Here is a 13,754-nt window from a genome sequence, read left to right as displayed (position 1 = left end):
AATATTTCCATAGTACCAATTCAAAAGTTCAGCTGACCTTTTTTTTCCCCAAGTTGCTCCATCCATCTCTTTAATTGCTTTGCAGCTATGCACAGTTAAATCAGACGGCAGGAATACAGACAAAAATCACATCCCCACTTAACTCTGAGCATTGACAAGTTAAAGCTTTATACGCCACTAGAAAATCCAGCACATCATGTGGAATTGTGAATCATGAGTTCACACAGAGAGCCCAAACAAGAAGAGAGTTCCGAAAAACACTGAGTAAGTTCTTTATCGTCGGAAGAGACTGTTTCCAACTTATATTCTACGTATTAATACAAGAATGACAATACCACTAATATAGTGAGTACACTACATTATTAGCCAAAGAAAGTTTTACCCAGCATCAGTTTAGCACACGAAAAGCCTAATGATCTTGGACAGCACTTTAGTACTCTTTCACTCAACCAGTGAACAATCCACACTGCACCACAAATTAAGACTGTACCACAATATCCCTTTTCCATTGGCCTACATAGGCTTCAGTTTTAATGAGTCAAACATCAAATCTTTTGTGGGGGAAAGTGGCTGCAAACACTTTAAAATGTAAATTGTTTGCAAGTTCGTGCAGTTGATCAGGACCCCATGGAATGAATTGCCAATGCGTTAGGTGGAATGTGTTAGAGTGGGCTGGAGGAGAGACAAAGGACAATGAGCAGGTAGACAAATGCTGGAGAAACTCAGCGGGGGAGGCAGCATCTATGGAGAGAAGGAATAGGCGACGTTTCGGGTCTGGACCCTTCTTGAGACAGTGAGCAGATTTGATGTTTGATAGGCTGGATTAGAAATCTATCTAGGCCAACGAAAGGGAAACTGTACTTTTGAAATGACAAGGAGGACCTGTGGCCTCTAATATGACGGCACTTGGTAGCCCTTGGCCGTTGTCCCCAGGTTTTCAGCAAATGGAGGGCTCTGAAAGGTTTCCGTGTTCTCTATCCCAGCACTGTACGGAGGGTTGCCAGCGTCCAAGTGATCGTGAGAGAAGAGGGAAGAGTCAGCTCCCAAATGGTACCTCTGCCACGCCTTGAAGGTAAGACCAGCCTTTAATGAGATTCATTAAAGGAACAAAAATATAGAGTTATGCTTATTAGTGTATGATAATCAGGCAAAACACATCAGTAACACAGTTAATCTAATAGACTATGTTAGTTCAGTCTCTCTACTCTTTGCAAAACCGCATTCCATATTCGGATTTTGATTCAATGATAATTTATTGTCACCTGTACTTGGGTACAGTGAAATGCTTTGTTTTGCGTATAAACTGGTAAAACCATGTAGCAGACCTCAACCAGGCAGTACACAAGCGCTGATCAAAGTTACAAAAGTTCACCAGACTGTCGGGGTGGGAGATTGCAACCTTCACGTGGTCCGCTCTGTTTCGACGAATGCAATCAACCTGGCGTGCACAATCAAATAAGTTCAAATAGAACAAGTTGTCCAACAACTTTAGGCTGTGCACGCCACAGGCAAGAAAAAGACCAAACTGTCCTATCTACTGCTTGCTGCCACACACTGGGTCCCCCATCGATCTCTGTGGCACCCCTCCCCCCCGGGTCCCCCCCCTTTGTTCTCCCGCGACCCTCCTCGTTCTCCGATGGCCCCGCTCGCTCCCTGTGCAGATAATAGTGTTCAGATATTCCTGTAACGTTCCTTGTTTACTTTAGGTGTTCAATCTTGTGCCGGAGTTTGACGATTGTATTTATGTACAGTATTATCCGATCTGTTTGGATAGCATGAAAAACAAAGCATTTCACTACACCTTGGTACATGTGACAATAATAAACCTACAACATGCACGCATGCACGCAGTGAATTTTTGTTTAATGTTCATATCATTCTCTCACCGTAGGTAGAAGGTTTGGATAATTTCATGAAGTTTACAAGTTAGCAATTTATTTTCACCATTCATGTCCCAAGATTTACTTCTCTCTAAATTCACTTAGTTATTCATTACCATATTTATACCTGTGAGAAATTGTTTTAAAATTCATTTATTTTTGGGTCAATTTTGGGTTGTAATGGGAATCGTGACATATTGAAATTGCAAGCAAGGATTTGTTGCACGCAAAGAGACTCAGTTCTTTGTATTGAATGAATTGAATGAAAAATTAATGTGTTCTATATCACAGAGAGGTTATCACATGCAATGTAAATAAATTCACCAAAAGATGGTAATGTCGGCTCACAAAATACAAATGAATTTTGCTCTTTTCTTTGTCACACAGAATTTTTTTTGTTATATTTTACTCCTGACTAAGCTACACTTTGTTTGCTAAGGTATATAAAGTGGAAACAGAGATGCCAACATTTTAGTAAAGATAGAAGCAAAATGCTGGAGTAACTCAGCGGGTCAGGCAGCATCTCTGGAGAAAATGGTGCTGCCTGACCCAGTTAAACAGCATTTTGTGCCTATCTTTGGTATAAACCAGCATCTGCAGTTCCTTTTTATTACGCTTCACATTTTAATATTAGCTAATTTAATGTACTTAATATCCTAATTCTGATTACATTGAGAACATAGATCAGAACAGTACGGAGCAGGCCCTTCGGTCCACAATGTCTGTGCCGAACATACGATACTAAACTATACAAATTTATAGACACAGGAGAGTACAAGGCAGGAACAGGCCATTCAGTCCACAACATCCGTGCCGAACATAATGCCAAAATAAACTAATCTATAGAAGAGAGAACAGTACAGCACGGGAACAGGCCATTCAGTCCACAACGTCTGTGCTGAACATGATGTCAAAATAAACTAATTTACAGGACATAAAACACTTGATTTCATTACATTCAAGATTGTTGGCCATTTCTGCTTGCTATGATATCAATTTTGTAGGAATTATTTTAAACAAATCATGAATATAAATTGAAAATAATCTCTTGTCTGCTATTTTTCTCTGAAGCTAAAATGAGTCCCAAATTCCACACTATATTGTGAAATACTAACACGGCTAGCTTTGTGTTTTATGCATACAAGATGTCACTGCAGAAAGACCAGCTTTGTATTACATGATTAATTCTGCAGAGACGATATGTGTATGCTTCGGTTAGAGTTAATATTATGCACCAAATTACCTGCACTCATTAGAGTGCAAGATGAAATAAATTATTATAAATAATTTAATGCTTTCTGTTAATGTTATTAAAATCGGAATGTGAATGGGAAACAGAGTCAGTTTGTTAACAGACACAGAGGCAGGTTTATACTGGTGAAGATGGCGAAGACTGAAGAACCAGTCTTTGGACATCTTCAATAAAACCTATATTTTTTAATTTGTCGAAGGCCAAGAGAGACAAGTATCCCTGCAAAAAAAATGGACAGAATTAAGCAAATTTTATAAATTCATTAAAAAAATGTATTTGATATAGAATTACCTGGAATCTTTGTTCTATACAAACATGCATGGAACTCAGTTTGATACTCCTTTTAGAGTCACAGTCCTACAGCATGGGAACAGGCCCTTCGGCCCAACTTGCCCATGCCGACCAAAATGTCCCATCAACGCTTCTCCTACCTGCCGTCATTTAGTCCATATCCCTCCAAATGTTTCCTGTTCAATGTTGTTACTGTAACTCCCTCAACTAACTCCTCTGGCAGCTCATATATATATATATATATATCCACCACATCTCTTTTTAGTTTAGTTTAGAGATACAGTGATGAAACAGGTCATTTGACCCACCTGTGCATCTTTGGAGCGTGGGAGGAAACCGGTGCACCCAGAGAAAACCCACGCAGGTCACGGGGAGAACGTTCCCTATCCCTTCCCGACACACCAATGTTACAGAAGCCAATTAACCTACAAACCCGCACGTCTTTGGGATGCGGGAAGATATGGGAACACCTGGAAAAAAAAACACGCAGCCGCAGGGAGAATGTGCAACTCGAGATCAGGATCAAACCCAGGTCATTTTAATCATTGTAGAAGGCGATGGCATAACATTTTGGCCAAAGCATTTAGATTTTTCTTTGTCCTGGCTTTTATTCTCTTTTACACTTTGACTGGAATATTAGATGCAAGTGATTCAATATTAACTTGGGTTCAAAATCACTCAGTGTTTAATTTAGTTTAGTTTAGAGATACAGTGTGGAAACGGGCCCTCTGGCCCAGCGAATCTGCACCCACCAGCAATCACCAGTGCGCTCGTTCCACCCTACAAACACTAAGGACAATTTACAGAAGCCAACTAACCTACAAACCTGCACGTCTTTGGAATGTGGGAGGAACCCGGAGAAAACCCACGCGGTCACAGGGAGAACGTGCAAACTCCATACAGACAGCACCCGTAGTCCGGGTTGAACTGGGCTCTCTTGCGCCGTGAGGCAGCAAGTCTATCGCTGCGCCACAGTGCTGCCCTGTGGGAAACACCATGAAGTACTTACCCAGGACAGAATGGAAAAGAAAGAGAAGGCAACAGCAGCCCGAGCAGCATCGGCACCTTGGTTGAGAGGAAGGTTTTCTGATGGAGTGTATTGCCACTGGTTTGCCAAAAAACAGAAGCTTACAAACCACAAGAACGTCCATAGCCCTGAAACAGATTCAGAAGGGGTAACAATAAGTGAAAAGCAAAAAAAATAAAAATGCATATGTAATTAAGTCAGTAACAAGAACAGAAATTGTTCGAGCTACTCGATAAGTGAGACAGCATCTGTGGTGAGAATGAGTTAAAGTGTCCCGACCCAAAACGTCACCGATCCATGTTCTCCAGAGATGCTGCATGATCTGGTGAATTCCTTACTCCAGCACTTTGTGTCCTTTTTAACCAGCATCTGCAGTTCTTTGTTTTTAAAAGCTTCAGGTTACTGCTCTTCATTGGACTGGAAAGATTAAAAAAAACCAAGGATGTTATCTGAAAAAAAAACACACAAGTGTTGGGAGTAACTCAGCGGGCCAAGCAGCATCTCTGGCGGACATTGATAGGTGACGTTTCAGGTCGGGACATTTCTTCACCCTAACTCTCATAGGATGATTTAAGTTGCACAGGGAATGGGGAGGGAATGCTGGCCAATGGGATAAGACACTGATGTGTCACGGGTCTGAAGAAGGGTCCCGACCCGAATCATCGCCTCTCCATGTTCTCCAGAGTTGCTGCCGGACCCGCTGAGTTACACCAGCACTTTGTATCTATCTTCAGTTTCAACCAGCATCTGCAGTTCCTTCCTACACTGAATGAGGCACTGTTGGATTCACTAAAAAGCCTGGGCCATTGTCATATTTTTTGTCAAAATTAAAAAACATCCTTCTGTAGATTGTATGTCAAAAGAACGATGCATTTCAATTAAGGATAATATGTTACGTGGGATAATATACTGGAAAAGGATTTTGTTACTTGATTGGTTATGCAAAGGATTATACTAATCTAGTAAAATACAAGTTTTAATCCCACCATTGGAATTTAAGAATTGAAATCTGTTATTAAAACAGAACAGAATGAGCAAGCCACATATTTCCGGTATTTGTGGAGGGTTCATACTTACCATCAAGACCATATAAATATATGCATATTGACTTTTCCTTCAGCAAATCTGCTCTAAACAATACCACCCAAGCACAACTTTGCACACAACAAAACTATTCATATTTCGCTTGGGTGAATTACAGCTCAACGCTTTGAACATTGAATTCTCCAATTTTAGGTAACTAACTTGCAAATACCTCTCCCCCAAACCCCCCCCCCCCCCCCCCCCCCACCATCCCCTCCCCCTCCTTTCTTCTCTTCTCTTCCCAGTGGCCCAACTGGATGCACACTTATTTCTCCCATTCCCATCCCCCCCCCCTGTCCCCTTCCACCAATATTCCCTGCTCTGGGTTCATAATTTGCACCTCTTCTGCATTTCGTTGTCTCTGTACTGTACACTGACAATGACAATTAAAATTGAATCTGAATCTGAATCTGAATTCTGACCATATCTCCTCATTTCACACTATTTGTCTTTTTTCATCTCTGGGCTTTGTCCAACAATCTGCCAGTCATAAGATCGTAAGGGATAGGATTAAAATTAGGCCGTTCGGCCCATCAAGTCTACTCCGCCATTCAACCATGAATGAATGAATGAATACGTTTATTGGCCAAGTATGTTCACATACAAGGAATTTGCCTTGGTGCTCCGCTAGCAAGTAACAGTACAGTGACAATTAAGAATGACACATAAAACATTAAAGATTAGTAATAACATATTATATTTTATATCATTATGATCTATCCCTCCCTCCTAACCCCATTCTCCTGCCATCTCCCCATAACCTCTGACGCAAACCAAATGTGCCCCCTCACCTGTATCCACCTGCCAGACTTTGACTTTGTTGTTGCCCATCTCTCTTCCACATTTCTTCCCCCACCTCAATCGGTCTGAAAAAAGGTCCTGGCCCGAAACGTCGCCTATCCATGTTCCCCAGAGATGCTGCCTGACCCACTGAGTTACTCCAGCACTTTGTGTCTATTCGAATATATCTCTACATTCCCTGTGATGCTGTCTCATTCTTATCCAAATGTAGTTACCAAAATTGTAACCTAGGTTAGGTTTTACTGATGTTTAGCACAGCTGTAACATCATCTCTGGCTAGGAAATAGGAGGCAGAGGTCAGGTATAGGCAGCTGGGATCAAGTGCATTCCTGTGAGGGATGTTGGGGATGAGGGAGCCTAAGGATGAAGAAAGTCAGGTGGGCAAAATGGGGTTCTCAGGCAGCTCCAGCAGATACGATTATGGACAATCCAAATAAAATTTACACGTTTGTTAAGAGAAATGCGGTAACTGGGGAGAGAACAGGGCCTCTCAAAAACCACATTACCACTTCCTCTGGCAGCTCATTCCATATCCCCATCACTTCTGTATGAAAAACCTGCCCCTTTTGTCCCTTATAAATCTTTCCCTTCTTGCCTTAAATATGTCTGGGGAAGTCTTTTTGAAGTAAATGGAATTGAATTTCAGAAAAAGCATATCTAATTTGAACTTCGAGGCAAATCTAAACCCATGACCGAATGATGAAAGGCCTGGATTGAATGGATGTGGAGAGGATGTTTCCACTAGTGGGAGAGTCTAGGACCAGAGGGCACAGCCTCAGAATAAAGGAATGTACTGTACCATTAGAAAGGAGATGAGGAGGAATTTCTTTAGTCAGAGGGTGGTGAGTCTGTGGAAATCATTACCATAGAGGGCTGTGGAGGCCAAGTCTTCAGGTATTTTTAAAGTGGAGATCCACAGATTCTTGATTAGTACGGGTGTCAGGGGTTATGGGGAGAAGGCAAGGGAATGGGGTTGAGAGGGAAAGATAGATCAGCCATGATAGCCAGAGTAAACTTGATGGGCCAAATGGCGTAATTCTTCTCCTATGATGTTTTGATATCTGTCTGCTTATAAAATAAGTAAACCAGTACATAATGTACAGAGAAAGATGGCTGCACACACACTCATGTTGGAATCAAAAACAGGAATGATTAATTTCCAAGTCAAAGGTCACTGACTGATTTACTGAGCATGTGCGAGAATGAGCACAGCTCATGTGCATAAATTACAGGGGTATTGTCACATATGGCTAATGAACTTATGAAACTTGCTCCTATTGTCATTGTATAAAGGTGCCGCTATTTGCATTGGTTCTTGTGACAACCAGTTCGCCCAATTTTGATTTTTAATTAACAGTGATGACTATACAGAGATTAACAGAACAGGAACATTCCACTTCACGACTCTTTGGTTCCAAAATAAGGAAGCACCTTAAAGTGCAGTTTGCATTAAAGTAAGTGAAAATTCTAAAACCATGGGGTAAAAATGGTACTCAGCACAAATCTCATCTTTCTGATGCAGTGCTGTGCCATATATAAGGTGGTCCCTTTGTATAAATGTTGGCCTCCATTTTGTTTTACCTACTTTAGTAGATATCAACGGGATCAGCGGTACTTTTTAGAAATACAGAGTGGAAACAGGCCCTTTGGCCCATCGTGTCCATACTGAACAGCGATCCCCACATACAAACACTATCCTACACACTCTAGGGACATTTTACATTTATACCAAGCCAATTGACCAACGAACCTGTATGTCTTTGGGCTGTGGGAGGTAACCGAAGATCTTGGTCAAAACCCACGCGGTTACGGGGAGAATGTACAAATTCCGTACAGACAGCACACCGCAGTCAGGATCGGACCCTGGGGTCTCTGGCGCTGTAAGGCAGCAAGCCTACCGATGCGCCACCGTGCCGCGCTAGGTATATGAATATGCAGGGAATGGAAGGATATGGATTATGTGCAGGCAGATAAGAGTTGGTCTTGGCATCATGTTCGGCACGGGCTCTGTAGGCCGAAGGGCCTGTCCCTGTGCTGTACCGTTTTATTTTCCAAGCACTCGTTCCCAAGTTGCTTTGAGATTTTGCCTGAGGTAGACAAAAATGCTGGAGAAACTCAGCGGGTGCAGCAGCATCTATGGAGCGAAGGAAATAGGTAACGTTTCGGGCCGAAACCCTTCTTCAGACTTTTGTCTGCCCCATTTGAGGTTGATGAATTCACAACCCAAACCAGAAAGCCCCACAGGAATCTTAAAAGGGCTGATCACATTAGTGGGATATAAGGCTTATTTTGAAACTCCAACTGTGCACGAGGTTTGAGAGTCAGAAGGTTTTTCAGTCGGCTCTTGCAGAAACAGGTATGAGTCATACTAATAACGAAACAGATACCTAGCCTCCTCTGGGAGACTATAAACCACTTGCTCCTCCATATTTGTTCAGTTATTTGTCCCCCTGCGATGGTTGGGGGGGCAGGGACATTAACCAATTTGTTTTCATTCTGTTATGAAGCAATATTCGCAGAAAGTCAGGATGGGACCTGGGTCTCTGGCGCTGTACGCCTTGTGAGGCGGCAACTGTACTGCTGCGCCACCGTGCCACCCTTGTCTGGACTCATTAGCGTATTTGCCAGCAAGCTCAGTTCCTTCCGAGGCAGATACTTTTCAAGAAGGGTCTCGGCCTGAAATGTTGCTTATCTAAGTCCTCCAGAGATGCTGCCTGACCCGCTGAGTTACTCCAGCTACCTGCATGCTACACAAGATTCCAGCATCTGCAGTTCGTTGTGTCTACATTTTCAGCTCCTTCCTGTTCTGCTCATCCCAAATTATTTGCCCCAGACCAACTATGTGTACCAGGATCTACACAAGAGCGCACACCAGGAAAATAGACCTAATAGCAAGATCAAATAACTAAATACAAGATTGGGTAAACTTGGATTGTTTACTCTGGAGCGTCAGAAGATGATGGATTAGTATGTTGCAGCTATAGGGAAAGGTTGGGTAGACTTGAATTGTTTTCTCTGCAACATCAGAGATTGAGGGCAGACTTGATATTCATGCTTTCTCCCCATAATCCCCAACACCCTTACGAATCAAGAATCTGTCAACCTCCACCTTAAAAATATCCATTGACTTGGCCTCCACAGCCTTATGTGGCAATGAATTCCACAGATTCACCACCCTCTGACTAAAGATTTTCCTCCTAATCTCCTTTGCAATGGTGCGTCTTTTTATTCGGAGGCTATGGTCTCTGTTCCTAAACTCTCCCACTAGTAGAAACATCCTCTCCTAATTCACTCCAGGCCTTACATTATTCAGTAAGTCTCAATGAGGACTCCTCCTCATCCTACGAAACTCTAGTGAGTACAGGCCCAGTGCCGTCAAATTTGGCAAGTCAGAGATTATTACTTCACAACACAACTTTCTAAAAATAGAGCTGTTAATGCCATGCAAATACAAAATGAATCATTTGCAAGTTTACTTATTATCAATGCATGCAGATGCTGGTTTAAATCGAAGTTAGGCCCAAAGTACTGGAGTAACTCAGCGGGACACTGAGGCAGCATATCTGGAGAGAAGGAACGGGTGACATTTCAGGTAGAGACCCTTCTTCAGACTGATGTCAGAGGAGTGGGCGCTCACTCTTTGTCCCGCCCACTCCCGACATCAGTCTGAAGAAGGGTCTCAACCCGAAACGCTGCCCATTCCTACTCTCCAGAGATGCTGCCTGTCCGGCTGAGTTGCTCCAGCATTTTGTGTCTATTTTCCATACATGTTGGGTGGAGAGGAATTTCAAATAATTCTTTACAAACAGGAATGTAATGCTGAGGCTTTAGAAGGCACTGGTCAGACCGCATTTGGAGTATTGTGAGCAGTTTTGGGCCCCATTTCTGAGGAGTGATGTGTTGACGTTGGAGAGGGTCCAGAGGTGATTTTCGAGGATGGTTCCGGGGATGATTGGGTTAACGGATGTTGAGCATTTGACAGCACTGAGCCTGCACTCGCTAGAGTATAGAAGGATGAGGGGGTACGTCATTGAAACTTACTGAGTAGTGAAAAGCCTGGATAGTGGATGTGGAGAGGATGTTTCCACTAGTGGCAGAGTCTAGGACCAGAGAGCACAGCCACAGAATAAAACGATGTACTTTTAGAAAGGAGATGAGGGATTTCTTTAGTCATAGGGTGATGAATCTGTGGAATTCATTGCCACAGATGGCAGTAGAGACAGAGTCAATGGATATTGACAGTAGATTGACAGATATTTGATTAATATGGGTGTCAATGGTTATGGGGAGAAGGCAGGTGAATGGGGTTGAGAGGGAACGATAGATAATTGAATCATGGCTGATCTTTAGTGAGAAGTGTAATTGGATATAGGGAGGTGCTTATAACTTAATAATTAGAAACAGTCAAAGCCTTTCCCTTTTTGCAGTCGTCAGCGTGTTTACCTGAAAGTCCCAGGTCTGCCATTACAACGCGTTTCCTGTCCTTTATGCTGCTCAACTGCGGGAAAGTAGAAATCCAGGGTGATGTACAGGATGCAAATGAAGAAGGCCATGATCCCAATTGAAATGCCATAGTTGCAAGCATCGTCATTCTTATTGAAGACACAGTAAAGTTGGTTGTTGCCTTTATTGACGTAGCCTTCGTTCACTATGGAAGCAAACACAACGATAGAGAATACCTGTGGAAGAAGCAATGACAGTGTGTAAATGTAAAGATCTGAGAGCTTTATGGGTCAATAGACAATAGGTGCAGGAGTAGGCCATTCGGCCCTTCGAGCCAGCAGCGCCATTCAATGTGATCATGGCTGATCATCCACAATCAGTACCCCGATCCTGCCTTCTCTCCATATCCCTCTAGTCAGAAGTTTCCAGTAACAATAACAGTTCCAATCAAAAATCCTTAGATCACCTGAGACCCGCGTTCGATCCTGACTACGGATGCTGTCTGGACGGAGTTTGTACGCTCTCTGTGTAACCGTGTGGGTTTTCTCCGGGTGCACCGGTTTGCTCCCATACTCCAAAGATGAACAGGTTTGTAGGTTAATTGGCTTAGGTAAAGATTGTAAGTTGTCCCTAGTGTGTAGGATTGTGAACGTCCTAGTGTTCGGGGATCGCTGATCGGCATGGACTAGTGAGCAGACCATCCAGATCATCCAGGATCCATTACTGCACTAAACTGCATCAAAGCCCTCAATGAAACACATTTTAAATGATGTAATCCCCAGATTGATGGGGTTTTGGGGTGTTTATTTTTGTCCCGTATACACTAGACTAGGCTTCGGGAGTTCGGCATGTCCCCAACAACCCTCACGTACTTCTACAGACGAGCCAGATAAAGGATTTTATTGGGATGCGTCAGAGCATGGTCTGGAGAATTTTTGATAGACTTTAGTCATTAGAGGCACAATGCGGAAACAGGCCCTTTGGCCAACCGAGTCCGCATCGACCAGCGATCACCCAATTAACCTACAAACCTGTATGTCTCTGGAGTGTGGGAGGAGACTGAAGCACCCAGAGAAAACCCATGCAGTTACGGGGATAATGTACAAACTCCGTATAGACAGCCCCCTTAGTCAGGATCGAACCCGGGTCTCTGGCGCTGTAAGGCAGCAACTCTACCGCTGCACCGCCCTAGGTTCATGAATATACAGGGAATGGAAGGATATGGATTATGTGCAGGCAGATAAGAGTTGGTCTTGGCATCATGTTCAGCACAGGCTCTGTAGGCCGAAGGTCCTGTTCCCCGTGCTGTAGTGTTCTATTTCCCAAGCACTCGTTCCCAAGTTGCTTTGAGATTTTGTCTGCCCATTTTGAGGTTGATGAATCCACAATCCAAACCAGAAAGCCCCACAGGAATCTAAACATAACTGATCACATTAGCGGGATATAAGGCTTATTTTGAAACTCCAACTGTGCTCGAGGTTTGAGAGTCAGAAGGTTGCAGTAACAGTCCGTTCTTGCAGAATCAGGCATGAGTCATACTAATAACGAAACAGATACCTAGCCTCCTCTGGGAGACTGTAAACCACTTGCTCCTCCATAATTGTTCAGTTATTTCTCTGGGTATCTGCCTGCGACAGGCACCAGCGGAGGGGGGGGGGGGGGGGGGGGGGGGGGGGGGGGGGGGGGGGGGGGGGGGGTGGGGGGGGGGGGGGGGGGGGGGGGGGGGGGGGTGGGGGGGTCTGGTCCTGCTGGGGGGGGGGGGGGGGGGGGGGGTGGGGGGGGGGGGGGGGGGTCGGGGGGGGGGGGGGGGGGGGGGGGGGGGGGGGGGTGGGGGGGGGGCACCAGGGGGGGGGGGGGGGGGGGGGGGAGGGGGGGGGTGAGGGGGACACAAACACAGACATTAACCAATTTGTTTCCCTTCCGTTATGCAGCAATATTGGCAGAAAATATTGATCATTTGGAAATCGGGATACTGAGAAAAAGTCAGTTGCTATTTTCAGCCCTCAGAATATACTTGTGACTTTCTCCATGTTTCCGTTACTAAACCTTCTCAAAATCATTGCTGGGCAGAATCGAGCTCAAATGCATGAAGATCTTTGAAACCCATCACCTGCACAATTTGATAGATTCGTACTCCAATACTGAGGCTCTTTGGCCCAACACTTCTATGCCAACTATGACGCCCATTTGCCTGCATTCAATCCAGATTGTTCAAAATCTGTCCTATCCATATAGCTGTCCAAACAATTATCTTTTTAATGTTATTTTACCTGCCTCTACCACCTGGTCTAGCAGCTTGTTCCATATACACACCACCCTCTGTCAGAAAAACTCAGATTCCCTTTTCCCAAGATTCAAGTGAATTTATTGCCATGTGTTCCAGATAGGACAATGAAATTCTTGCTTTGCTTCAGCACAACAGAATATAGTAGACATAAATAAATACAGAACAGATCAGTGTGACCATACACCAATGAATATATATAGACACATATAAATAAACAGATAAAGCGCAATGGGCTATTTAATGATCAGAGTTTTGTTTGAGTTGAGTTTAATAGCCTGATGGCTGTGGGGAAGCAGCTATTCCTGAACCAGGCTGTTGCAGACTTCAGGCTCCTGTGCCTTCTACCTGAAGGCACGGTGGCGCAGCAGTAGAGTTGCTGCCTCACAGCGCCAGAGATCTGGGTTCAATCCTGACTACGGGTGCTGTCTATACGGAGTTTGTACGTTCTCCCCGTAACCCCTTGGGTTTTCTCCGGGTGCTCCGGTTTCTTCTCACAGGTTTGTACGTTAATTGGCTTCGGTAAAGATTGTAAATTGTCCCCAAGGTGCAAGATAGTGCTAGTCATAAGGTCAGAAGGGATAGGAGTGGAATTAGGCCATTCAGCCCATCAGGTCTACACCACCATTCAATCACGGCTGATCTATCTTTCCCTCCTAACCCCATTCTCCTGCTTTCTCCCCATAACCCCGA

At 44.0% G+C, this 13,754-nt stretch overlaps 1 protein-coding gene across 1 annotated transcript in view; it reads right to left on the bottom strand.

The window, feature by feature from the left end:
- Nucleotides 1-202: 202 nt before the first annotated feature.
- The window catches only part of syngr3a (synaptogyrin 3a), a 40,267-nt gene continuing 26,715 nt past the window's right edge, over nucleotides 203-13,754 (bottom strand). The window contains 4 exon segments of the mRNA XM_055651111.1: nucleotides 203-1,083; nucleotides 4,433-4,578; nucleotides 10,778-10,841; nucleotides 10,843-11,013. Of these exon segments, the coding sequence (XP_055507086.1) occupies nucleotides 892-1,083; nucleotides 4,433-4,578; nucleotides 10,778-10,841; nucleotides 10,843-11,013 (573 nt within the window). The 3' untranslated portion in view covers nucleotides 203-891.

Source organism: Leucoraja erinacea, chromosome 20, assembly GCF_028641065.1.
Source record: "Leucoraja erinacea ecotype New England chromosome 20, Leri_hhj_1, whole genome shotgun sequence".
In the NCBI taxonomy this organism is placed as follows: Eukaryota; Metazoa; Chordata; class Chondrichthyes; order Rajiformes; family Rajidae; genus Leucoraja; species Leucoraja erinaceus.
Note: the sequence above shows the minus strand (reverse complement) of the source record. Positions and strands in the feature narration are given on the sequence as shown.